This window comes from Tamandua tetradactyla, chromosome 13 (assembly GCF_023851605.1).
Source record: "Tamandua tetradactyla isolate mTamTet1 chromosome 13, mTamTet1.pri, whole genome shotgun sequence".
NCBI lineage: Eukaryota > Metazoa > Chordata > Mammalia > Pilosa > Myrmecophagidae > Tamandua > Tamandua tetradactyla.
The window spans coordinates 77,357,982-77,385,116 of NC_135339.1; the positions used below are offsets into that span (position 1 = coordinate 77,357,982).

Below are 27,135 nucleotides of genomic sequence, written 5' to 3' on the forward strand. Positions count from 1 at the left end.
ACATTTAATGGAAGCAAATTACAATGTTATTGTTGACTATAGACTCTAGTTTGCATTGATTGTACTTTTTCCGTATACCATTCATTTTCAACACCTTGCAACATTAACATTCATTTATTCTTCCTCATGCAAAAATGTTTTTTTATTTGTACATTTAATCACCAGTATTGTTCACTCTCAGTATTCCCGAGTTACACTGTCTCAGTCCTTATCCTCTTTATCTTTCCTTCTGGTTTTATATGTGTCCCCAGTGCTTCTCCCTCAATCATAGTCACTTTCAGCTTCATTCGATGTACTTTATTAGTGTGTTACAATCAGAAAGTATTGTGTTGTACATTTTTGAACATTTTGAATCAGTCCTATTACACAATCAGTATTCTTTCAGCACCAAATGCCTAATCTCTACCATATTTCTATCTTCTGATAATCTGTGTTCTTAATGTCAACATACAAAGTTAACTCCTTAATATTAAATCATATTAATGAGACCATACAGTATTTGTCCTTTTGTTTCTATTTCAGCATAATGTCCTCAAGCTTTATCCATGTTGTTATATGCTTCATGACTTTATTCTGTCTTACAACTGTGTAATATCCCATTGTGTGTATATATTACAGCTTATTTAGCCACTCCTCTGGTGATGAACATTTGGGCTGTTTCCATCTCTTGGCAGCCATATATAATGCTGCAATAAACATCAGTGTGCAAATGGTCATTTTTGTCCTTGTCTTCAGTTCCTCTGAATATATATACCTAGTAATGGGTATATATACCCATTATATATCAGCTAGATCATATGCCAATTCTATATTTAGCTTCCTGAGGAACCACCAAATTCCCTTCCAGAACAGTGTACCATTTTACTTTTTCACCAACAGTGGATAAGTATTCTAGTTTGCTAGCTGCTGGAATGCAATATACCAGAAATGAAATGGCTTTTATGAAGGGGAATTTATTAAGTTGAAAATTTACAGTTCCAAGACCATGAAAATGTCCCAATTAAAGCAAGCTTATAAAAATGTCCAAATTAAGTCACCAACAAGAGGTTACCTTCACTCAAGACAGGCCGATGAAGTTCAGAGTTTCTCTCTCAACTGGAAAGGTACATGGTAAAATGGTGACATCTGCTAGCTTTCTCTCCAGGCTTCTTGTTTCATAAAGGTCCTCCCGGGTTGTTTTCCTTCTTCATCTTCAAAGGTCTCTGGAAGTATGGGCTCTTGTGGTTCTTATGACTTTCTCATGGCTTTGTCACTCTCTCCAAAATGCTTCCTGTTTTAAAGGATTCTAGTAAACTAATAAAGACCCGCCTGGAATGGGTAGAGTCATGTCTCCCTTTAATCTAAGGTTAATACCCAAAGTTGGGTGAGTCACGGCTCCATGGAGATAATCTAATCAAAAGATTCAACCTACATTATTAAATAGGGCTTGAAAGAAATGGTTGCTTCCGCAAGATTGGATCAGGATCAAAACATGGATTTTCTAGGGCACATAATCCTTTCAAACCAGCTCAATAAGTGTGTCCTTTCTCCACATCTTCTCCAGTATTTTTCTTCTTGATGATTGATTCAGTCTCTATCTATGTTTGGTTTGTAGATGTCATCTAATTCTTCTTGAGTCTGTGGATTGTTCATGCTTCTCTGGGAGCTGTTCCATTTCATTTACATTATCTGGTTTTTTAACATATAGTTGCTCATAGTGTCCTCTTATTACCTCCTTTATTTCTGTGGGGTCAGTGGTTATGTCTCCTCTTCCATTTCTGATTTTATTTATTTGCATCTACTCCCTCTTTTTTTGGTCAACCCACCTAAGGGTCTATCGATTTTATTGATTTTCTCAAAGAACCAACTTCTGGTTTTGTTGATTTTCCTGATTTTTCTATGGTATCAGTTTCATTTTTCTGTTTGCTTTGGAGTTCGTTTGCTGTTCTTTCTCTAATAATTCCAAGTAAACAGTTAATTCCATTATTTTTCCTCTTTCTTCTTTAATAAAGGCATTTAAGGCAGTAAATTTCCCTCTCAGTCCTCCCTTTTCTGCATCTGATTAATTCTAATATGGTCTGTCTTTATTTTCACTTGCTTTGAGATATTTACTGATTTCTTTTGTAATTTCTTCCTTGACTCACTGGTTGTATAAGAGTGTATTGTTTAGCCTCCATATATTTGTGAATTTTTTTGTCCCTCTGCCTGTTATTGCATTCCATCTTCATTGCATTATGATCTGAGAAAGTATTTTGTATAATTTCAATCTTTTTAAATTTATTGAGACTTGCCTATTACAGGACAAGTATGATCTATGAGCACTTGAGAAAAATGTGTATCATGCTGTTATGAGGTGTAATGTTCTGTAAATAGCTGTTAAACTTAGTTCATTTATTGTATTATTCAAAATCTCTATTTCTGTATTGATCCTCTGCCTAATTATTCTATCCACTGATGAGAGCAGGGAATTGAAGTCTTCAACTGTTATGGTAGAGGTGTTTACTTCTCCCTTCAGTGTTGTGTTTGCCTCATATATTTTGGAACACTGTGGCTTGGTGGATAAATATTTGTGATTGTTATGTCTTCTTGTTGAATTGTTCCTTTTAATACATAGTATCCTTCTTTGTCTCTTAATTGTTTTACATTTGAAATCCTATTCTTTTCTGATTGTTGTTTGCATGGAATATCTTTTCCCAACTTTTCACTTGCAACCTATGTTGTCCTTGTGTCTAAAATGAGCCTCTTTAGGGTGCGTATAGATGGGTCCTGTTTTTAATCCATTCTGCCAGTCTATGTCTTTCAATTGAGGAGTTTAATCTATTAACATATAATGTTATTACTCTAAAGTCAGTATTTTCTTCCACCATTTTGTCTTTTTGATTTTATATGTCATTTCTAATTTTTTTTTAACTTTTTACATTTACTGATAGTCTTCAGTTCTACACTTTTCCAGGCTCCTCTCCTGCCTTTTCTGATGTGCTTGTAGTGCTCCCTTTAGTATTTATTGTACAGCTGATCTCTTAGTAACAAATTCTCTCAGTGATGTTTGTCTTAAAATATTTTAATCGCCCCCTCATTTCTTTTTTTGGGGGTGGTGGTGGAGGGGGTATCCTCTGAGAATCAAACCCAGGTCTCCCACATGGAGGGTAAACATTCTACCACTGACCCACCCATGCACCCTCCCCCTCATTTTTGAGCGACAATTTTGTTGGGGATAGAATTCTTGCTTGGCAGTTTTTCTCTTTTAGAACCTTAAATATTTCATATCACTGCCCTCTTGCTTCCATGGTTTCTGCTGAGAAATCCACACATAGTCTTATTTTGCTGGCCTTGTACGTTACAGATTGCTTTTCTCTTGCTGCTATCAAAATTCTCTCTTTGTCTTTGACATTTGCTAATCTGATTAGTAAATTCTTGGAGTATGTCTATTTTGATCTATTCTGTTTGGGGTATTGAGATGATCGTGAGTTAGCCTGCTATATGTATTTTATAATAATTTATTTTGAAGGGGTTTCCAAGAAGTAGCATTATGCAAAACCAAGCTTATATCTCTATTAAATACTAATTGTAATTTTAACTTAATTCTGGAAATGGATTGAAAAATGTGAACTTCAGTAATTTTGAAAATACATATGATTTCCTACCATTGCTATTGCTAACCCATAGTTTGAGTGCCTGAATTTGGCTTGTATCATTCTATTTTGTTTAGATTGGTCAACTTAGTGAAAACTTTTCTTTATCATGCAATTAAGAAAGTCTCTTTTATATAGATCCATTGGTATGGAAAGTAGCAAAAGTATATTAAATTCAAAGAATATCGCAAGTAAGAAAATGATTTGGATTTATGAACACCCTCAATTTTCTTCCCCTACCTAAAATGTCTCTAAATCTTATCCGTACTTTCAATTTCTCTTCATATAATTATGAAAGATTACATATCCCCATCCTCATAATCCTATCCCATCTGCTTTTTCACATCTTTTATTATTTGTCCTTTATATGCTTATTTTCTTCCTTTTATTGCTTTTTTTCAGTTATGCTCATAGAGGGGCTTTTTACAATTAATTCCTTTGAAACTTTGCTATTTAAAATTTTCATTTAATAATATAGTTTTAAAGATGTCTTAATGTAGAGTTTAAATACATTTTTGCTTCAAGAATATGGGGCTTCTGAATTTCAATAATAGTATATCTGGTTCTTTATTTCTACAGATGTGACTCTGAAAATCGCTATGTTGGTAATCCACTTAGAGGAACATGTTATTGTAAGTATTTGAATATTTTTCATAGAAGTCATTTATATGATTAGTTTCAGATGATTGTTACAGATGTAATAAAATTCACGTTGAATAACTGATATTGCCTTTAATGCTACAATTTCCATTTTTTAAATCTTATAGTAGAATACTCTCTATATAGCTACCTAAGGCATTGTCCATTTTTAGTTATATTTGCTTACTTGTATTTGGTGAATATTTTCTATTTGAAAAGTAAAATGGTGATATAGCTTATTTTGACATGGAGACATATAGAACTTGAGTAAATTCAGCTGTATTTAAATGTAATCTTTTTCATTACGATTAATTGTTAAACAAATGCAATTTTGTAAATCATAGATTTGTTGCAGAGACAATTTTGGCCACTGGTAAAAAGCTGCTTTGATTTTTATAAATGAGTGCTTTCATTGGGTAGTAAGCACATGTTAGGTATATTTAACTTTTTAAGAAACAGCTAAACTGTTGGTACAATTTTACATTCCCACGAGAAGTATATGAGAGTTTCAGTTCCTCCAGATCTTCTCAATTCTCCATTTGATTAGTCCTTTTTATTTTAGCATTCTGATAGGTGCATAATGATATCTCATTGTCATTTCAATTTACATTTCTCTAGTGCCTAATAGTGTTGGACATCTTTTTATATAATTATTTGCCAACTGTATATCTTATTTTTTGACGTTTCTGTTGAAGGCCATTGTCCATTTCTTTTATTGGATTGTTTGTTTTCTTATTATTGAGTTTTTAGGGTATTTTAAATATTTTGGATATAAATCCTTTATAATACACATGACATACAAATATTTTCTTCTAGTGTGTGGCTTGTCTTTTCATTCTATTGACAAGTTTTTTCTGAAGAGCAGGACTTTTACATATGATGAATCATTATGGATCATGATTTTAGTATCATATATTAGAAATCTAAGCCAGACCCAATGGTCATGAAGATTTTACCCTTTATTTTATTTATAAAATTTTATTTTATGATTTTAGGTCTCATGTTTAAGTATATGGTACATTTTTGGATCAGTATTTGAATGTGCTGTGAAGTATGGAGCAAAGTTATTTTTATGCATATGGGTATCCAAATGGTCTAGCAAAATGAGTTAAAAGACTTTGAATTGTATTTGTATCTTTGTGAAAAGTCAGTGGTCTATATATGTCTGGGCTTATTTCTGCACTCTCCGTTTGGTTCCATTAATCTGTTTGTTTATTTTTTTGTCAATAAAGCATTGCCATAATTACTGTAGCTCTATGATAAATCTCAAAATTACGTATTATTTTTCCTCCACTTTGTTCTTTTTCAAAATTATTTTGGTTATTCTAATTCCTTTACATTTCCATATAAATTTAAAATCCGTTTGTCAGTTTTCACAAAAACCCCTGCTAGTATGTGGATGGGGATTGAATTTGTAGATTTGAGGGAAATTAACCTCTTAACTATAGCAAGACTCATGAACACTGTATATCTTTTCATTTTTTTCTTACATTTTCTTTAATTTTTCTCAGCAATATATTACTAGTTTTCATTGTTTAGGACTTTCACAATATTTGTTAAATTAATTCCTACATATTTTATATTTCTGGTGCTTTTTAAAAAGAAATCTTTTATATTTCATTTCTGATTGTTTTTAGCATATTCAGCTACAGTTTTGTTTTTTTTTTTCTTTCTTTTTTTTTTTTTTTACATGGGCAGGCACCGGTAATCGAACCCAGGTCTCTGGTATGGCAGGCAAGAACTCTGCCTGCTGAGCCACCGTGGCCCATCCTGCAATTGGTTTTTATATTGATTTTGTATTCTGCATCCTTGTTAGTCTTACTTATTCCTTCTAGTACTTTTTAGTTAATTCTTTTAAAATTTCTACATAGAGAATAATGTAATTTACAAATAATCTCAGTTTGATTTCTTTCTTTCCTTTCTGTATGCTTTTTCTTTCTTTTTGTATTGACTAGTATCTACAATGCCATGTTGAATAGACATGGTGCTTATGTAAATTCTTGTCTTTTTCCTTTTCTTAGAGGGAAAGCATTCAATCTTTCACCATTATGTATTGTGTGGGGTTTTTCCTACCTACCTTTATTATGTTGAGAAAATTTCCTATTATTATTACTTTGCAGAAACTTTTCTTTATCTGGAATGGGTACTTATTTATGTCAAGTACTTTTGCATAAATTGAGATGATCAAAAGATATTTATATTTTATTTTGTTAATTGCAAAATAAATTATAAATATCTGTCAATTGCAGTAATTGATTTTTGACTGTTAAACCAATTTTGCATTCCTCCAATAAATTCCATTTAGTAATAGTTCACTGTTCCTTTTATATATTGTTAGATTAGATTTGCTAAAATTTTGTTGTGTATCTTTCATCTATTTCCATGATATATAATGGTCTTTAATTTTCTTCTTTTTGTTGTACTGTAATGTTTTTGTCTGGTTTTGATTTCATGATAATGCTGGCCTCATGGAATGAGTTTGAAAGAATTCAGGACTTATCTGGACCAGGGACCCATCTGGAGATTGTAGGTTTCTGAAAAGTTACTCTAGTGCATGGAACCTTTGTGAAATCTTTTTATATTAAAAAAATTTTTTTTTTACTGTGTAGCATATATGCAAAGCAAGGAAATAAAAAAGCAATAGTTTTCAAAACACTCTTCAAAAAGTAGTTACAGGATAGATCCCAGAGTTTGCCATGGACTACCGTATGAGCCTATCATATTTTTCCTTCTAACTGCTCCAGAATATAGGAGGTTAAAGGGCTTAGATACTTTTTTATCATCACAATTGACTATTTTTCCTTCTTTTGTTGTGAACAATAACAAATATATACAAAAAAGCTAAAAATTTCAAAGCACAGCGCTATAATTAGTTGTAGAACATATTTCAGAGTTTGACATGGGTTACAATTTCACAACTTTAAGTTTTTACTTCTAGCTGCTCTAAAATACTAGAGACTAAAAGCGATATCAATTTAATGATTCAGCATTCATATTCATTTGTTAAATCCTATCTTCTATCTATAATTCCACCATCACCTTTAATCTTTCCTTTCCTCTCTTTGAGGTTATTTGGGCTACGGCAATTCTAAATTTTTGATATTGGAAGGGTCTGTCACTAATATGGGGTAGGGAGATGAAACTATCTGATGTTCTGGAGAGGCTGGGCTAGGTTTCAGGATTTATTTGGACTAGGGACTCATCTGGAGGTTGGAGGTATCTGGCAAGTTACTCTAGTGCCTGGAACCCTTGTGAAATCTTATATATTGCCTAGGTATTCTTTAAGATTGACTGGAATGGTCCTGGTTGGGGGTTGACAGGTTATGATAGGTACCAAGGTCAACCTGAAGCTTGCATAAGAGCAACCTCCAGAGTAGCCTCTTGACTCTATTTGAACTCTCTCTGTCACTGATACTTTATGAATTACACTTCTTTTCCCTCTTTTGGTCAGGATGTAATTGTTGATCCCACTGTGCCAGGTCTGGATTCATCCCTGGGAGTCCTCTCCCATGTTGGCAGGGAGACTTTCACCCCTGGATGTCATGTCCCATGTAGAGAGGAGGGCAGTGATTTCACGTTGGGCTTAGAGAGACTGAGGCCACATCTAAGCAACAACAGAGGTCCTCCAGAAATAACTCTTAGGCATGCCTATAGGTAGTCTAAGCTTCTCCGCTACCTACCTAAGCTTCACAAGAGTAAGCCTCAGGATGGAGGGCATAGCCTATTGATTTGTGTGTCCCTAAAGTTTGACACAGTATCAGGGGATTCCCTGATGGTAACATTTAATAGTTCCATATTCTTTCTCCCCTCCCTCAGGGGACTTTGCCAATACTTGTTGATTATTTTAATATACTCTAAGATGTTTCCAGGCCTTACAATAATCTATACAGGATTAAAGGACCTCTTTCTTATTCTGTGCTTCCTGTGTTTCAGTTGTTCAAATGAGCTATACAGATAGGTTGAATTAGATTATGCATTACAGAAAATTTCAGTTCCAGATCAAATAAACCTTTCTTCCATTGGTCTCAAAGCGTATATGCATTCTAAAATATAGGCACTGTCTTTCTTACCCACCCCTGTGTTCTGAATTACTTTAACCCCAACCTGTTCGGCTTCATTCTTCTCTCTAAAATCAGGTTTTATATATATATATAAAGCAGCCTCTCAAAATCCAGAAATAATAATCACCAATCCAGACTTAATGTGTCTGCTATAAAATCTTACATTCTGGGCCCCTGTTTTCTTATAAGATTTTCTAAAGGTGACCATACCATTGTTGTTTTTTTGTTTCTGGCTTATTTTGTTTCACCAAATGTCCCACATGTTCATTCACATTGTTTCATGTCTCACAACATTGTTCCTTTTTGTAGCAGCATAACCTGTGTTCATAAGGATACACCATTGTTTGCCAAACTATTTCTCTGTCAGTGCATCCTTCAGCTGCCTGCATTCATCAGGCATCATGTACAGGGCCCAAAGTCCACATTCCATCAACATCTTCAATTATAAATAATTTCATTGTTCTCAATAGACAGAAAACCAATAAACACACCCTTGCTAAATACAAAATCTAAACCTTCTCTTACTTCTTGTCCCTCACCCCATTGTTTACCTCTGCACTTGCTGTGGTAGTGCTGATGGTTTCCTTTTGAACATAGCTCACAGCATGCAACAACAGTTTTCCCCCTGTATTGTGGACTAAACACTCTTTATACAAGAATCATATCTTTGAAGTAATTCTTATGAGAACTCATTCTTATTACTAGTATGAGTCAGTGGGACACGTAGGTCTGTGCAACCCCTTTCAGTGTTAATCGTCTTCAATATGGTATTATTACTTCTAGACCCACTAGAGAATCACCTTCTCTCCTATCTATTCCCTAACATTGGAGTTCAATCTCATTAGCTAATGGTTCACCCATCTCTAGCTTCTGTGTATCTCTAAGTCCCCTATATTCTGTATTATAAGCCTCTGATTGTACCTTTATGCTGGTCATAAAAAGTGGAATCATGCAGTATCTGTCCTTTTGTGTCTGGCTAATTTCTCTCAGCCTTATATCCCCAGGGCTCATCATTTTGTCTTACCGCTGCATAATACTCCATTGTATGTAAATACCACATTTTGTTGATCCACTCATCTATTGATGGGCTTTGCTTTGTTTCCATCTTTTGGCGATTGTGAATGATGCTGCTGTGAACATCGGTGTGAAAATGTCTGTTTCGTTGCTTTCATCTCTTCTGGGTATATACCAAATAGTGCTATTGCTGGGACATAGGGTAACTCGATATTTAATTTCCTAAGGAACCACCAAACAGTCTTCCATAGAGGCTGCACCATTTTACATTCCGACTAGCAGGGCATAAGTGTCCCAGTTTCACCATATCCTCTCCAACATTTATAGTTTCCTGTTTGTTTAATCATAGCCATTCCTATAGGTGTGAGGTGGTATCTCATTGTAGTCTTGATCTGTATTTCCCTTATAGTCAGTGAAAATCAGCATCTCTTCATGTGCTTTTGAGCCATTTGTATTTGCTCTTCAGAAAAATGCCTATTCATATCTTTAGCCCATTTTATAATTGGATTGTTTGTTCTTTTGTTGTTGAGTTGTATGATTTCTTTTTAGATACAGTGATTTCCATATATTTTCTCTTGTTTTGGCTGCCTCTCTTATGATCTCTTTAGATTTAAGGTCTATTTTGTCCGATATTAGTATAGCTACTCCTGCTTTCTTTTGGTTACAACTTGCGTGCAAAATCTTTTCCTGTCATTTCACTTTCAATCTATTTGTATCCTTGTGTCTAAGATCAGTCTCTTGTAAACAGCATATAGCTGGATTATGTTTCTTAATCCATTCTGCCAATCTGTATCTTTTAATTGGTACGTTTAGTCTGTTAACATTCAAAGTTATTACTGAAAAGGCATTTCTTGATCCCACCATTTTATCTTTTTTATATTATTTGTCAGATCTATATGTTCTTTTCCCTCTTTCTCTTTGTATTATTTAAATTGCCCTTAGTGGTACTCTTCCATTCTGTGCTCTCCTTCAGACCTCCCTCTCCTGTCTTTTTTTTTTTCAGCCAGCAGAACTCCTTTTTGAATTTCTTGTAGGGCTGGTCTCTTACTGACAGATTCTTTTAGGACTTCTTTGTGAAAACTTTAATCTCTCCCTCAGTTTTGAAGGACAGTTTCGCTGGGTACAGAATTCTTGGCTGGAAATTTTTCTCTTTCAGGATCTTGAATGTATCATACCATTGCCTTCTCGCCTTCAGGATGATAGTTGAGTTGTCTGAACTCAGTCTTATTTGATTTTCTTTGTAAGTAGTAGATTGTTTTTCTCTCACTGCTTTCAGGATTTTCTGCTTCTGTTCAACATTTGACAGACTGATTAATATATGCCTTTGGGAAGGCCTATTTGAATTGATTCTGTTTGGAGTTCTTTGGGCTTCTTTGACTTGTATATTTATGTCCTTTATGAAGGTTAGAGAGTTTTCCCCCATTGAATCTTCAAGTGCACTTCCTAGTCCTTTCCTCCTCTCTTTTCCTGGGACACCAATGATTCTTATATTTGTACACTTTGTTTTGTCTATCATTTCCCATTCAATTTTGAATTGGAAATTCATTCCCATTCAAAACTCAGAAAATTGAATTCCCATTCAATTTTTTCCATCTTTTTTGCCATTTGCCATTTTGAGTCTTCAAAGTCAATTATCCTGTGCTCTATATCACTTATTCTTTCTTCTCTCTCTTCAATCTGGTATTGTGTGCCTCTAGTATGTTTTTTATTTGGTCAACAGAGTCTTTTTAATCTCTGTGATTTTCTGCTGTTTTTCTATTTATTCTTTTAAATTTCTCTTTGTGCTCTTGTACTGTATTCCTTATCTCCTTTATGTCATTTGCTATCCCGCTTATTTTATTAGGTAGAGTTGTGTGAACATCTTTGATTAGTTGTTCCAATGTCTGTGTCTCCTCTGGTGTTTTGATTTGGTCACTCAGCAGGGCTATATCTGTCTGCATGTGATGTGCTTAATGATATTCTGCTGTCTTTGTCTCATGTGAGTATCTTGATTGATTTACTTTGGGAGTTGATTTCTTTCAGTAGTCTAAGGTTTTGTGTTTGCAGGATGGTTGTACAGCAGAGAGCAGGGCACAGGGTGGAGCACTCAGTATGGTGAATTGTTTCAGGGCAGGTGTGGGTGCAGGTTGGGGATATTATGCTGATGCTTGTGAACGTGGGTGCCCAGCAGCAAGAGAGGATATAGCTGTGTGGGTACACCAGTTTGGGGGGCATAACCCTGGTGTGTGCTGGTCTAAGGCATGGGGCCTTTTGTGCACATGCGTAGAGCTGTGGCAGCAGATCAGTGTTACACCTTCATGGATTGGGGGCAGATGTGACCGCGCAGGTCGGCACTTCCTCAGAGCTGGGAAGTGAAGTGATGTTGAGGGCTTTGTGCATGTGCAGTTCTATGATTGCTGTTAAGTGAGGTTCCCAGAGCTGAATGACCTGGCTGGGACCTGTGTGCATGCATGGGCCTGGGAGTGCCATAAAGGGAGGCACTGAGCTCATGGGCTGAGGCTGTGCTACAGTATTGGGAGCGGGCAGGGGTAGCCTAAATATGGAGGTTAGTGCCCATAGCCTTTATGTGCTGGCAACAGCCTGTGGGGAACAGGGAGGGGGAGGTAGTGCTTGGGAGGGGTGCAGGAGAGGTGGGTTGGGCTGCACTTGGGGTGGGAGTGTGGGGCAGGTATGTGCACTGGGGGCTGGTGGGGTGGGGGCACCTGGAGTGCGGAGAACAGAGCGGGTGAGGGGGTTCAGGTGTGTAGTGTGGTCATGGTCCTGAGCTCGTGAGGGTTGCACATCCAAAGAATGCATCCTAGCTTACTTCCTGGTCCCGTGTTCCCATCCATGCACTCCTGTGAGCGCCGCAGCTCCATGCCTCCACACCAGGCTCCAGCTTTCTGCCTCTCAGTTCCTCGACCTCTGCAAGCAGGGCTGCCTCAAGTGTTGCAGAAGGCTCTCCCAGGTCAGCTGCACTCTTGAATTGATGCCTCAGTTGCCCTCCTGTCCTTTCTCTAGCTTTTCCATGGAGACTCTAGTTAACTTTTTGAACACATATAACATATAACACATATAACATCCACACATAACTGGATTCAGTTATGTTACTGTTTTAGTGTTCTTCTCTGTTAATTCTAACATATCAGTTTTGGGTTAGTTTTGATTGTTTTATCTCCTCATAATTAGTTGTATTTTCCTGTTGTGCTAGTTTGAAATGATGAATGCACCCTAGAGAAGCCATGTTTTACTCCTAATCCCATTTTGTAAAGGCAGCTGTTTTTTCCAGTCCCTATTCAGTATTGTATGTCTGAGACTGTAATCAGATCATCTCCTTGGAGATGTGATTTGATCAAGAGTGGTTGTTAAGCTGGATCAGGTGATGACATGTCTCCACCCATTTGTGTGGGTCTTGATTAGTTTCTGAAGTCATATAAAAGAAACATTTTGGAGAATGATAGAGATTCAGAGAGAGCAGAGCAGAATGACATAGCCATGAGAAGCAGAGTCTACCAGCCAGTGACCTTTGGAGATGAAGAAGGAAAATGCCTCCCAGGGAGCTTCATGAAACAGGAAGCCAGGAGAAGAAGCTAGCAGATGATGCAGTGTTCGCCATATGCCCTTCCAGATGAGAGAGGAACTGTGACTGTGTTCACCATGTGCCTTTCCACATGAGAGAGAAACTCTGAATGTGTTCCCCATGTGCCCTTTAACTTGAGAAAGAAACCCTGAACTTCATCGGCCTTCTTGAACCAAGGTGTCTTTCCCTGGATACTTTAGATTGGACATTTCTATAGACTTGTTTTAATTGGGACATTTTCTCGGCCTTAGAACTGTAAACTAACAACTTATTTAATTCCCCTTTTTAAAAGCCATTCCTTTTCTGGTATATTGCATTCTGGCAGCTAGCAAACTAGAATACCTGTTTTTTTACATGTCTTGTATCTTTGATGGTATGTTGGGCAATGATTTACTTTTGTTCTGGGGTGCAGTTACTTGGAAACAGTTTTGTTCTTTTGGATCTTCCTGCTTTTAAGATTTATTAAGAGGTCCAGAGCAGTGTTTGTTTTAGGACTAATCATTCTTTACTATTGAGGCAAGACCATTCTGTATACTCTACCCAATGTCCTGTGAATCATGACTTTTTCCAAATTGGCTCTTGGGAACAGGCACTATTCTTGACCCTGTATGAATGCCAAGTTCTGTTACTTTTCAACTTTTCCAATGGTTCTATCTCCAATTTTGCATAATTTCCTCCCTTGCACTGATTAATAATCAACTGAATGATTGATGGGTAACTCTGGTGTTCTTTTCTCTGGCTAGCCTTGGGAACTCTAATTGCTGTTTCTCTCTGGGGTCCCAGTTCTATCCACTCAACTCAAGGAATCTGCCATGTCCAGTCTACATTCCCTCTCTTTGATTCATGGCCTAGAAACTATCTCATGCCAGTTGCCTGGGGCAATTGTAGTTCATCTCATTTGTTTTCTCTCTCTCCTGGATTAATTTTTTCTGATGCCTAATATCTAATGTCTTCAAAATCATCATTTCTAGTACCTTATACTTTTGATTGTTTCAGGTTGATAAGTGAATTTGGCTCTTGTTATTCCATATAGGCTAGCAACAGCAGTTCTCAATAATGTGTTTTTTTTTTTTTTTTTTTGTATGCTGCTTGGCATGGTCACATGTCATTCTTTTTTCATGTGAGTATCCTGTTATTGCAACATCGTTTGTTGAAGCTTTCTTTGTTTGTTTCACTTGTTTGTTTTTTGGGAAGTGTATTGACTGGGAATCGAACCCAAATCTCCCACATAGCAGGCGACAATTCTGCCACTGCACCCCCTCAATAATGTTTTATAATTTTTTTCTCACAAGTCTTGAACATGTTTTGTTAGGTATATAAAATATATCTGATTTCCTAGTATTTTCATAGCAATTTAAAATTGTATGTCTGACAGATTACATTTTCCAACTAGATATGTTTGATATATAAATATGAAATTTTTTTAGTATATTAAGCTTTTTGCCAATTTATGTTATTAATTTTAATTATTTATTGATATTCTTGTATTTTTAAATGCAGTTAATTATATTACCTGCAAATAAGAACAATTTTATTCCTTCCTTGCCAATCTTTTTCTCTCTTTGTTGGGATGGTTGGGATATCTATTTCAATGCTAAATTTCAGGAATGTTTGCTATAATTTCTGGAATGGTTTCCTTGTCACAGTAAGTGAAAACCAACCTATCTTAGTATGCTATAAGATTTTATCATGGATGACTGTGTTTCCTTTACCTTATTGTGTTAAATCGCATTAATAGATTTTTCCAGTGTTGAACAGTTTTTCATCTAGAGTAAACAAAACTAAGTCATGGCATGTTTTTATGTGGGACAGTGCTAAATATTATTGGTCTATATTTTATTTAGAATTTTTTTCAATGTAAGTGAATATGGGCTGTCTTTTTTATATATTGTTTATAAATGACCTTTGCCTGTAGTTTTAGTTTTTTCTTTTCTATCTTCATAGTATGTAATGGCTTTTAAAAATGAATTCTGGAAGATTACTATCTTACTTTAAAACAGGTATAGCTTAAAAATCTTATATGAGCTTTAAAAATTAGCTAAGTTCACCTGAAATCTTTGGTTTGGTGTTTTTTTATTGGTAGTTTTATTTTTCATCATGTTTTTTTCTGGCATTAGCTTTTGGTTTTATTCACTCTTTCCCCTGATTTTGATTTCTAATTTGTTGTTTTCTTTAGTAATTTCCTTACATGCTTTTGTGTTGGTGTCTGTGATTGGAATAAGGTTTACTTACAAACATTATATTCTACTGAGTTTATGAGTTTACTTTTATCTTCTTTTATATGTGTTAGTAAGGAACCATCTTTTAATTTTTTTCCTAATTTCATTGAGAATGTGGCATATAAACTTCCAAATCTTATTAAGGTATTTTGTGTCCTCTTTATGACGTTTGGTAATGCCTGGACACATTTTCAGTGTCACAGCTGGGAGTGGGGTTAAGGTGTATGCTGTGTGCATTTTAGAGGTAATGGTCAGGAATGCTACTGACCATCCCACAGTGCACAGGCCATCCTTCTACAATGGATTATCTAGCCTAAAATGTCAGTAATGATAAACCTTGATCTAGAGACTGAGTCAGATTCCGATATGATATTTGGAGAAACACAATTTTATAAGTGGGTCTGTGTTCATCTAGAAGAGGTGCATAATGTCTGCTTGGTCTCTCTTTTAATGTTCTTAGCAGACAGTGGTGCTCAGTGTTTTGGGTGTAATTCATATTAGGGGTTGCCAAAATGTGATACGTCAATTTCTTATTAATTTTTTTGTTGGAATATTTCTGTAAAAATAAATTTCTTCTCATCAGCCATTTGGTTACTCAGTGCTACAGTTTGTATAAGAAAGGTATGATAAATGCAATTTTCATAATCAAGAATTGCTTGCTCACTGTCTTTCAAAGGTGAGAATAAGGTTTTTATTTTTGTATCATAATTTGCTCATGGGCGGCTCAGACATACTTAATATGTTCTAGTCCTTTTGAAGTCATTATCCATGCCGATGTTCTCATTATCCTGTTACCCACGTCTTTTAAACTCTCTTTATTCTGTAGCTTTTCTATAGTTTTCAATTTTTCTTCTTTCAGACATCCTGTATTTAATGGAAACATATTTTTAGGTCTAATTTTTAAAAATTTATAAATTCCTTTTGATTCTCCTTGTGTTTTTAACTTTTATTGGGTCCTGAAGGAGAAACAAGTTAGAATCATGGACACATTATATAAATTATATGCCATTTTTAAATAAATACAAAAACATATATATGTTTAAGCATTTTCTACTAGCTCAGTCTTTCAATATAAATAGAATATGAGCCCCTATGTAATTTTATATTTTCTAGTAGCTAAGGTAAAAAAGTAAAATGAAACAGATGAAATTAATTTTTATACTATACCGTATTTAACTTGATATATCCGAAATATTTTCATTTTAACATGTAATCAAAATAAAAAGATCAATGATGTATCTTACATTTTTATTTTAAATATTTGATATATAATTTGTGTTTTATACTTATAGCACATTTCAGTTCAAACTGTTGACAATTCAACTAGCAGCCGCACGTGCCTAGTGGCTACCATATTGGACTGTGCAGCTGTAGATCATATAGGACCTCTGCTCCGTTTTTAGAAATGTTAAAGGAATAGTTATGCAGCACTAGATGGCAGTCTTGCATTTGTTATGAGAGCTTTAAGGCTTAAGAACATTTGAAGGAAATCATGTTTAAAAAGAGAAAAGGCCAGTACTTCTTGCACTAAAGTTAATGGAAACTATCTGGATTTTAGAAATTAGATAGAAATTTAACTTAATTTAAAGTAATTGAGTGCAATGTGGTATTAGCTTAATTGAAAGTAATCCACCAGCAGTTGTACCCTAAAGACAGTTTTAGTAGTTCTTCAAACTTCAGTTTAAACTAAAAAACTGATCATATTAAAAAGCTATCATGCCTCATATAGAAAATTATTTTTTCTAGCAATGACATCTAATTTGATTGACTTTTTTAAACACTGAATTCTTTAATTTGTTCTTGGTAAATATTATAAAAAGTAGTTGTGACAAAATAGTATATTCTTTTCTTAAATGCTTCCTTTTGAATTATAATAACAATTATAACAAAGAAAACCTCAAACACAGAAAGACTGAATGACAAAAATGTCACATAGACGATATATTTCAAAATGTAGAACTGGAGTAAGGAAAGTCACCTTCAACATTCATCTACTTTCATAAAAAAAATATTAACCAAACTGCTGTATGTAGTGTTTCAGTTTATTTCCAAGTAGATAGCATATTTTGGTTCATTTCACCTTTTATTCCTTGAAAAATTACTGTTTATTTTCAGTGTTCACCTCTGCAACTCATCGCATCTTACCTTCGTTCACATTGCTAATAAGATAAAATGTTTATCCATTCAAAGTGCTGTAAGCTTTGTAATTATTGTTGATTTATTTCATTGATATTCTTATGTTGTGGGCTGAAATGCGTTGTTAACAGCATATTATTTATTGAATTTGATTTTTTATTTTCTTTGCTAAATGAGAAATAGTTCTAACAAATATAAATATTAGTTCAAAAACAGATGATATGCAACTTAATTCGTCAAAAAATAGATCAAATTAAATTTAGTTATTTAAAATGCATGTAATAAAAATGACTCAGACCATGCACCAAAAAACCCCAAAATGACAAAGCAATTAAAACTTGAATGAAGCCTTATATTTATATGGGATAATTAATTTTTTGTTATAAAACTGAATAATGTGAGTTTGATGTTTTAAACTAAATATACTATGTTTTGTTAGTTAATATATTATATGACTTTTAAAACACTGAATACATATAATTATTTAAATGGAATCTGACTGATTGATCTGCAGAAGGGGCAGAAATTACTTTATGAACACAGAATCTAAATTCTTGTATTTAACAGGTTGAAGATGTGATGGATCAAGGCTTATTTGAGAAAAATTAATTATTCATATTGTTGGCATTTTTAACTTTGTTCTTTGACTCATCAGTTTTAATTAAAATACTAGAATCTTGCATCCTAGTATTTTTAGGTATTTATTTTAGAACTAGTTGATGTTTTAACATAGTCCAAAGTGAAGAACTATATAAACACAATTGAGAAAAATAAAAATAGCTGTGAGAAAAAAATGGTTGTCAAATGAATCTAGAACAATGATGAAAAATTCCAGCCATTTATTTCATAATTGTTTGCTTATTATCCCCATTTATATATGAGAAAAGAGAGGCACAGAAAGTTTAATTAATTTATATAAGATCACATGGCTAGGAAATTACAAAGCCAGATTTCAATCCAGGCAGTCAAGTCTACAGTCCACACACTTAACCATGTATGATAAAATAAGAGCAACAGAAATTCACAATATTTTGAACCAAGGAGTTGTTTTCATTTGAATAAAGTAAAATAATCATGTTGAAGGAAATAAAAAGAGAATCTAAACAATTAGGAAATTGTATTATTTTCTCAAATGGGAAGTAGTTTGAGTATAAAAGTATGTAAAAGTATAGTCTTATATTTTATGTTTGAGTATGAAAGTGTCATTTTTCCCCAAATTGATGTATAAATTTTTATGCTATTCCAATTAGAATTTCATTCATTTGGGTTTTTTGAAGGCATGCACTAGAAAAATATTACTTTAAAGTTCATTTTAAGTTATACACATTTAGAATATTCAGAAAAATTATGAAAGGGAAGAGTATTGAGGAAATCCTGCCTTGGTAGATATCTAGACATACTGTGACTGCGTAACTAATAAAGCATGATATTGCTATAGGACTAGACCACTGTTCTAGTTTGCTAGCTGCCAGAATGCAATATACGAGAAATGGAATGGCTCTTAAAAAGGGGAAATTAATCAGATGCTAGTTTACAGTTCCAAGGCTGAGAAAATGTTCCAATTAAAACAAGTCTATAAAAATGTCTAATCTAAGGCATCCAGGGAATGATACCTTGGTTCAAGAAGGCCGATGAAGTCCAGGGTTTCTCTCTCAAGTGAGAAGGCACATGGCAAACACAGAGTTCCTCTCTCATCTGGAAGGGCACATGGCGAACATGGCATCATCTGTTAGCTTCTTCCTGTTTCATGAAGCTCCCTGGGAGAAATTTTCCTTCTTCATCTCCAAAGGTTGCTGGCTGATGGACTGTTTCTCGTTGGTATGTTGTTCCGCTCTGCTCTCTCTGAATCTCCAGCTTTCTCCAAAATGTTTCCTCTTTTATAGGATTCCAGTAAACTAATCAAGACCCACCCAAATGGGTGGAGACATGTTGTCACCTAATCCAGTTTGTTGTCACCTAATCTTGATTAAATCACATCTCCAGGGAGAGGATCTAATTGCAGTCTCACATATACAATACCGAATAGGGATTAGAAGAAATGGTGGCCTTTACAAAATGGGACTAGGATTAAAACATGGCTTTTCTGGGGGTACTTACATCATTTCAAACCAGCACAAACAGCAAATCAGCAAACAAAAGTAGAGTCCAAGATTGCATTCCTGAATATTTGGGGATTTTATATGAAAGTCATTTTATTTTTATGTTAGTCTTTGATTCTATTTGATTGTTCTTTTTTCTTTATTTTTTTTTATTTAAGAAAACAAACAATACAAATTAAAACCACCAACAATGGATATCTTAGCTAGCTTAATCATAGGCATATTTAAATAATGTAGTCATTTAATCATTCTAAAGCCTGTGTTTGTGCAGTAAGTTTCATAATGCATAACAATGCATTAAAATTAATGCAACAAACAAGGAAAAAAATCTGCAAATTTAGATAGCAAGGTTCTTAATTTCTAAGTATTAAACAATGACTTAGATACCATTTGATCAGCTGTCAAAACTGTGAATGTTCTCAAAATATCAAGTAGAAAGTTGTTACAAATATCTGCATTGCTATAGTAATGACCTATTACCAAATATTTTCTTGATTTCTGGAAAATAGAAAGATACAAATATTTTTACAATTAACCTATGAAAATCTTAAACACTGAAAATGGATGTCTTAGTTAGCTTATTTATAGGCATATTTAAAAAGAAATCTAAATAATCATTGTAAAGCCTATTTGATTTTTAGCCCATATGTTTCATAAACCGATTTAAAGCCTATTATGTTTCATAAACCGATTTCAAATTAAAGCAAAGAAGGAAAAAATCTGTGAATACATATATCAGAGTTTCTTAAATCCTACAGATTAAACACTATCCTAAATACCATTTTATTAACTATCAAAACTGTGGAGGACGCACCAAGATGATGGCTCAGTGAGGTGTGGGATTTAGTTTGTCCTCCAGAGCAGCTATTAAATAGCCAGAAAAACTGCTGGGCCCACGTCAGTAACCGGACACACAGCATACCCCAGCCTGGACAAGCTGGGCCATCTGTGAGCCAACGCAGAACCATGAATTCCCCAAACTGTGGAGCCAGTGCCCCTCAGCCATAGGCTGCTTCTCAAAGGGGATAAGAAAGAGACTTTACCAAGAGCAGGGGCTGAGCACAACCAAGCTCCAGTTATGGAATTAATTAACAAATTTTGACTACTAAAAATAGGCCCCCAGCTCAGCTGAACCCCCGAATAAAAGCTGAGGTTGCTGGCTTTTGCCCTATTGCAGAGAGGGCAGGGCTGATGGAAAAAGAAAAAAGAAAAAATGAGACCAGTTTTTTTTTGGCTCAGGTAGCACATAATACTTGAAATGGTTTGGGGCCTGAAGGGGCACATAGGACCTAGAGATACACAAAGCAACATACCAACCTAAGCTCTTGATTGGCAAAACCAAGGAACAGGGATCCTGCTCTGAAAAGGATTTTTCTTTTTCTTTTTTTTAGCTGTGTTTCTATGGTTTGACTACTCTTTGGATACAGCTGAAAGGCTTCTCAGGCTCCAACTGCCCTAGACATAGGCAGAATTAAGTTTGTTTGAGTGTTTGTCTGGAGCCTGTGCCTTCCCCAGGAGAGGGATGGGGCCCAGCTCAGATGGAATCCCTCCCTCAAGGAATTCAGACCCCAGGGTCTGGAAAAGTGAAGTGATTAAAGCCAGCCTACAACCTCTTCTCTGTCTCAACCAAGCTCCCAGCAGGGAGAGTCTGCTGAAGTTAAAGGTACCACATCACCTTATGCTGGCAGGACCTGCAGGAAGAAAAGTGCCACATACTGGGCAGGATGTAAAAACACAGAGTCCAGAGGCTTCATAGGAAAGTCCTTCAACCTATTGGGTCTCACCCTCAGGGAAAACTGACACAGGTGATTCTTTCCTCCTGAGAGGGGGCCAGTTTGGTCTGGGAAAATCTGGCTGGGGTCTACTTAAGCAGACCCTCCTAAGTGGGGGGAGTGGAAGGCACCATACAGGCAGGGCAAGAAACAAGGAAACCAGAATTGAAAAGTTCTGATCTGTTTAACAAAATATAAGCTAGAGGTCTAGAATAAGCTGAACTGAATGTCAAAGAACAGATTGACAATGAAGTCATACAGCAAGAAAATCCTGTGTAAAAAAAGTGAAAACCAACTCCATAATAAACTAATTAAGGAAATTAAATGCCTAGATGCCAGCATAAAATAACAAACATACTAAGAAAATTAAACATATGGCCCAGTCAAAGGAACAAACCAACAAAGACGCAGGAGTTGAAATAATTAATTCAGAAGGTTTGAACATTAATACTGCATCAAAAATCAATAAATTGGGGGGCGGGGCCAAGATGACGGCTTAGTAAGGTGCGTGCGTCTTAGTTCCTCCTCCAAAGCAACTACTAGGTGAACTGAAACAGTGCAGAACAGCTCCCGGGGCCACGACAGGGAATGGAAACACAGTGTACCCCAGTCTGGACTGGCTAGTCTGACTGCGAGACTCGGCTGCGGTGAGATCCCCGAGCAGCGCGCGATTTCCCGAGCAGCGGCAGCTGTGGCGGCTGGAGCTCCTCCCTCCCTCCTTCCCGGGCCGTCTGAGAGTCTCGGAGAGGTAAGTTTCCCAGCCGAGGCGGCCGGCGCCCCTCTTTTGCGGGCAGCTTCCTGGTCCGGCTATGAGTCTCGGATCAGAGGGCAACCCAAGCCGCGGTGACCCTACCCCGCAGGCGGCTTCCTAGTCCGGTGGGGAATTCACAGGCCGTGGCGGCCAGTGACCGATGCCCCTCCCCTGCGGGCGACTTCCTGGTCCGGTGGCGAATTCCCCGGGCCCGCTGCGGCCGGCGACCAGCCACAGGGTCCCCTCAAGCCGCGGCGGCTGACGCCCCCACCACGCGCGGTCCCCTGAACCAATGGAGAGAATTGGATCGGAAATCCCCAGGCCGCATAGATCGGTGACCAGGGGGATCCCTTCGAAACATGTGAGACAAACGTGTGCCACGAGCGCCACCTACTGGGCAGGATAAGAAAAACAGAACCCAGAGATTTCACAGAAAAATCTTTCAACCTTGTTGGGTCCGACACCCAGGGAAATCTGACTAAATGCCCAGACACCAGCAGCAGAAGATAATGGTCCACGCTCAGAAGATTGAGAATATGGCCCAGTCAAAGGAACAAACCAATAGTTCAAATGAGATACAAGAGCTGAGACAACTAATGCTGAAAATACGAACAGAAATGGAAAACCTCTTCAAAAATGAAATCGATAAATTGAGGGAGGACATGAAGAAGACATGGGCTGAATATAAAGAAGAAATAGAAAAACTGAAAAAACAAATCACAGAACTTATGGAAGTGAAGGATAAAGTAGAAAACATGGAAAAAACAATGGATACCTACAATGATAGATTTAAAGAGACAGAAGATAGAATTAGTGATGTGGAGGATGGAACATCTGAATTCCAAAAAGAAACAGAAACTATCGGGAAAAGAATGGAAAAATTTGAACAGGGTATCAGGGAACTCAAGGACAATATGAACCGCACAAATATACGTGTTGTGGGTGTCCCAGAAGGAGAAGAGAAGGGAAAAGGAGGAGAAAAACTAATGGAAGAAATTATCACTGAAAATTTCCCAACTCTTATGAAAGACCTAAAATTACAGATCCAAGAACTGCAGCACACCCCAAAGAGATTAGACCCAAATAGGCGTTCTCTAAGACACTTACTAGTTAGAATGTCAGAGGTCAAAGAGAAAGAGAGGATCTTGAAAGCAGCAAGAGAAAAACAATCGATCACATACAAGGGAAACCCAATAAGACTCTGTGTAGATTTCTCAGCAGAAACCATGGAAGCTAGAAGACAGTGGGATGATATATTTAAATTACTAAAAGAGAAAAACTGCCAACCAAGACTCCTATATCCAGCAAAATTATCCTTCAAAAATGAGGGAGAAATTAAAACATTCTCAGACAAAAAGTCACTGAGAGACTTTGTGACCAAGAGAACAGCTCTGCAAGAAATACTAAAGGGAGCACTAGAGTCAGATACAAAAAGACAGAAGAGAGAGGTATGGAGAAGAGTGTAGAAAGAAGGAAAATCAGATATGATATATATAATACAAAAGGCAAAATGGTAGAGGAAAATATTATCCAAACAGTAATAACACTAAATGTTAATGGACTGAATTCCCCAATCAAAAGACATAGACTGGCAGAATGGATTAAAAAACAGGATCCTTCTATATGCTGTCTACAGGAAACACATCTTAGACCCAAAGATAAACATAGGTTGAAAGTAAAGGTTGGGAAAAGATATTTCATGCAAATAACAACCAGAAAATAGCAGGAGTGGCTATACTAATATCCAACAAATTAGACTTCAAATGTAAAACAGTTAAAAGAGACAAAGAAGGACACTATCTACTAATAAAAGGAACAATTAAACAAGAAGACATAACAATCATAAATATTTACGCACCGAACCAGAATGCCCCAAAATACGTGAGGAATACACTGCAAACACTGAAAAGGGAAATAGACTCATATACCATAATAGTTGGAGACTTCAATTTGCCACTCTCATCAATGGACAGAACATCTAGACAGAGGATCAATAAAGAAATAGAGAATCTGAATATTACTATAAATGAGCTAGACTTAACAGACATTTATAGGACATTATATCCCACAACAGCAGGATACACCTTTTTCTCAAGTGCTCATGGATCATTCTCAAAGATAGACCATATGCTGGGTCACAAAGCAAGTCTTAACAAATTTAAAAAGATTGAAATCATACACAACACTTTCTCGGATCATAAAGGAATGAAGTTGGAAATCAATAATAGGCGGAGTGCCAGAAAATTCACAAATACGTGGAGGCTCAACAACACACTCCTAAACAACGAGTGGGTCAAAGAAGAAATTGCTAGAGAAATTAGCAAATACCTCGAGGCGAATGAAAATGAAAACACAACATATCAAAACTTATGGGACGCAGCAAAGGCAGTGCTAAGAGGGAAATTTATTGCCCTAAATGCCTATATCAGAAAAGAAGAAAAGGCAAAAATGCAGGAATTAACTGTCCACTTGGAAGAACTGGAGAAAGAACAGCAAACTAATCCCAAAGCAAGCAAAAGGAAAGAAATAACAAAGATTAGAGCACAAATAAATGAAATTGAAAACATGAAAACAATAGAGAAAATCAATAAGGCCAGAAGTTGGTTCTATGAGAAAATCAATAAGATTGATGAGCCCTTAGCAAGATTGACAAAAAGAAGAAGAGAGAGGATGCAAATAAATAGGATCAGAAATGGAAGAGGAGACATAACTACTGACCTCACAGAAATAAAGGAGGTAATAACAGGATACTATGAACAACTTTACGCTAATAAATACAACAATTTAGAGGAAATGGACGGGTTCCTGGAAAGACATGAGCAACCAACTTTGACTCAAGAAGACATAGATGACCTCAACAAACCAATCACAAGTAAAGAAATTGAATTAGTCATTCAAAAGCTTCCTAAAAAGAAAAGTCCAGGACCAGATGGCTTCACATCTGAATTCTATCAAACATTCCAGAAAGGATTAGTACCAACTCTCCTCAAACTCTTCAAAAATCAATAAATTGAGGGAGGATATAAAGAAGGCAAGAAATGAACAAAAAGAAGAAATCAAAAGTCTGCAAAACAAATCACAGAACTTAGGGGAATGAAAGGCACAATAGAAGAGATAAAAAGACAAAGGAAACCTACAATGTTAGATTTCGAGAGGCAGAGGATAGGATTAGTGAACTGGGGATGGGATATCTGAAATCCAACAAACAAGAGAAAATGTAGGGAAAAGAATGGAGAAATATGAGCAGGGGCTCAGGGAATTGAATGACAACAGGAAGCACGCATTTATACGTGCGATAGGTGTCCCAGAAGAAGAAGAGAAGGGAAAAGGAAGAGAAAAACTAATGGAAGAAATTGTCACTGAAAATTTTCCAAGTCTTATGAAAAACTTAAAATTACAGATCCAGGAAGTGCAGCATACCCCAAACAAAATAGATCAAAATAGATTTACTCCAAGTCACTTACTAATAAAAATGTCAGATGTCAAAAAGAGAGAACTTGAAAACAGTGAGAGAAAAGCAATCCATCTCATACAAGGGAAGCCCAATAAGGCTTATACATAGATTTCTCAGCAGAAATCATAGCGGCGAGAAGACAGTGGGATGATATATTTAAGATATTAAATGAGAGAAACTGCCAACCAAGAATTCTATATCCAGCAAACTGTCCTTCAAAAATGAGGGGGATAATTAAAACATTTTCAGATAAAAAAATCACTGAGAGAATTTGTGACCAAGAAATCAGCTCTGCAAGAAATACTAAAGGGAGCACTAGAGACAGATAGAAAAAGAAAAGAGAGAGAGATGTGGAGAAGAGTGTAGAAATGAAGACTCAATAAAGGTAAAAAGAAGAAAAATTAGATATGACATATTAAATCCAAAAGGCAAAATGGTAGAAGAAAGTACTGCCCTTTCAGGAGAAACAGTAAATGTTAATGAATTAAACATAGGTTGAAAGTGAAAGGTTGGGAAAAGATATTTCATGCAAATAACAATCAGAAAAGAACAGGGATAGCTATACTAACATCCAACAGATTAGACTTCAAATGTAAAACAGTTAAACAAGACAAAGAAGGACACTATGTATTAATAAAAGGAACAATTAAAAAAAAAGACAGAACAATCATAAATATTTATGCACTGAGCCAGAATGCTCCAAAATACATGAGGCAAACACTGAAAAGAAAATAGACACATCTACCATAATAGTTGGAGACTTCAATTCCCCACTCTCATCGATGGACAGAACATCTAGACAGAGGATCAATAAAGAAGCAGAATTTGAACAACACAATAAACAAACTAGACTTGACAGACATTTATAGAACATTACACCCCACGACAACAGGATATACCTTTTTCTCAAGTGCTCATGGATCATCCTCAAGGATAGACCATAAGCTAGTTCACAAAGCAAGTCTCAATAAATTTAAAAAGATTGAAATCATACAAAAGACGTTCTCAGATCATAAAGGGATGAAGTTGGAAATGAATAATAGGCAAAGGGCCAGAAAATTCACAAATATATGGAGGCTCAAAAACACACTCTTAAACAACTGATGGGTCAAAGAATAAATTATAAGAGAAATCAGTAAATATCTCAAGGCAAATGAAAATCAAAACACAACATATCAAAATTTATGGGATACAGCAAAGGCAGTGCTAAGTGGAAAATTTATTGCCATAAGTGCCTATATCAGAAAAGAAGAAAGCACAAAAACTGAGGAATTAATTGTCCACTTGGAAGAACTAGAGATAGAACAGCAAACTAACCCAAAGCAAGCAAAAGGAAAGAAATAATGAAGATTAGAGCAGAAATAAATGAAATTAGAACATGAAAACAATAGAGAAAATCAATAAGACCAGAAGTTGGTTCTATGAGAAAATCACTAAGATTGATGGCCCCTTAGTGAGGTTGACAAAAAGAAGAAGAAAGAGGATGCAAATAAATAAAATCAGAAATGGAAGAGGAGACATAACCACTGATCCCACAGAAATAAAGGAATTAATGACAGGATACTATGAACAACTATATGTTAATAACCTGGAAAATATAGATGAAATGGACAGCTTCCTAGAAAGGCATGAAGAACCAACATTTATTCGAGAAGCAATAGATGACCTCAGCAAACCAATCGCAAGTAAAGAATATAATTAGTCATTAAGAAGCTCCCCAAAAAGAAAAGTCCAGGACTAAGATGGCTTCACATGTGAATTCTACCAAACATTCAAGAAAGAATTAGTACCAATCCTGCTCAGACTTTTTAAACAATTTG

General features: G+C 35.8%; 1 protein-coding gene across 5 annotated transcripts in view; it reads left to right on the top strand.

The window, feature by feature from the left end:
* Positions 1 to 27,135, top strand: part of ATRNL1 (attractin like 1) — a 931,221-nt gene that overhangs the window by 266,630 nt on the left and 637,456 nt on the right. For all 5 annotated transcript variants that reach the window (XR_013161757.1, XR_013161758.1, XM_077126124.1 and 2 more), the window contains exon 21: positions 4,191 to 4,243. Coding sequence is in view for 3 of the 5 variants with exons in the window: in XM_077126124.1 (XP_076982239.1) it covers positions 4,191 to 4,243 (53 nt within the window). In the remaining 2 variants the exon portion in view is untranslated. The remainder of the gene's footprint in view (positions 1 to 4,190; positions 4,244 to 27,135) is intronic.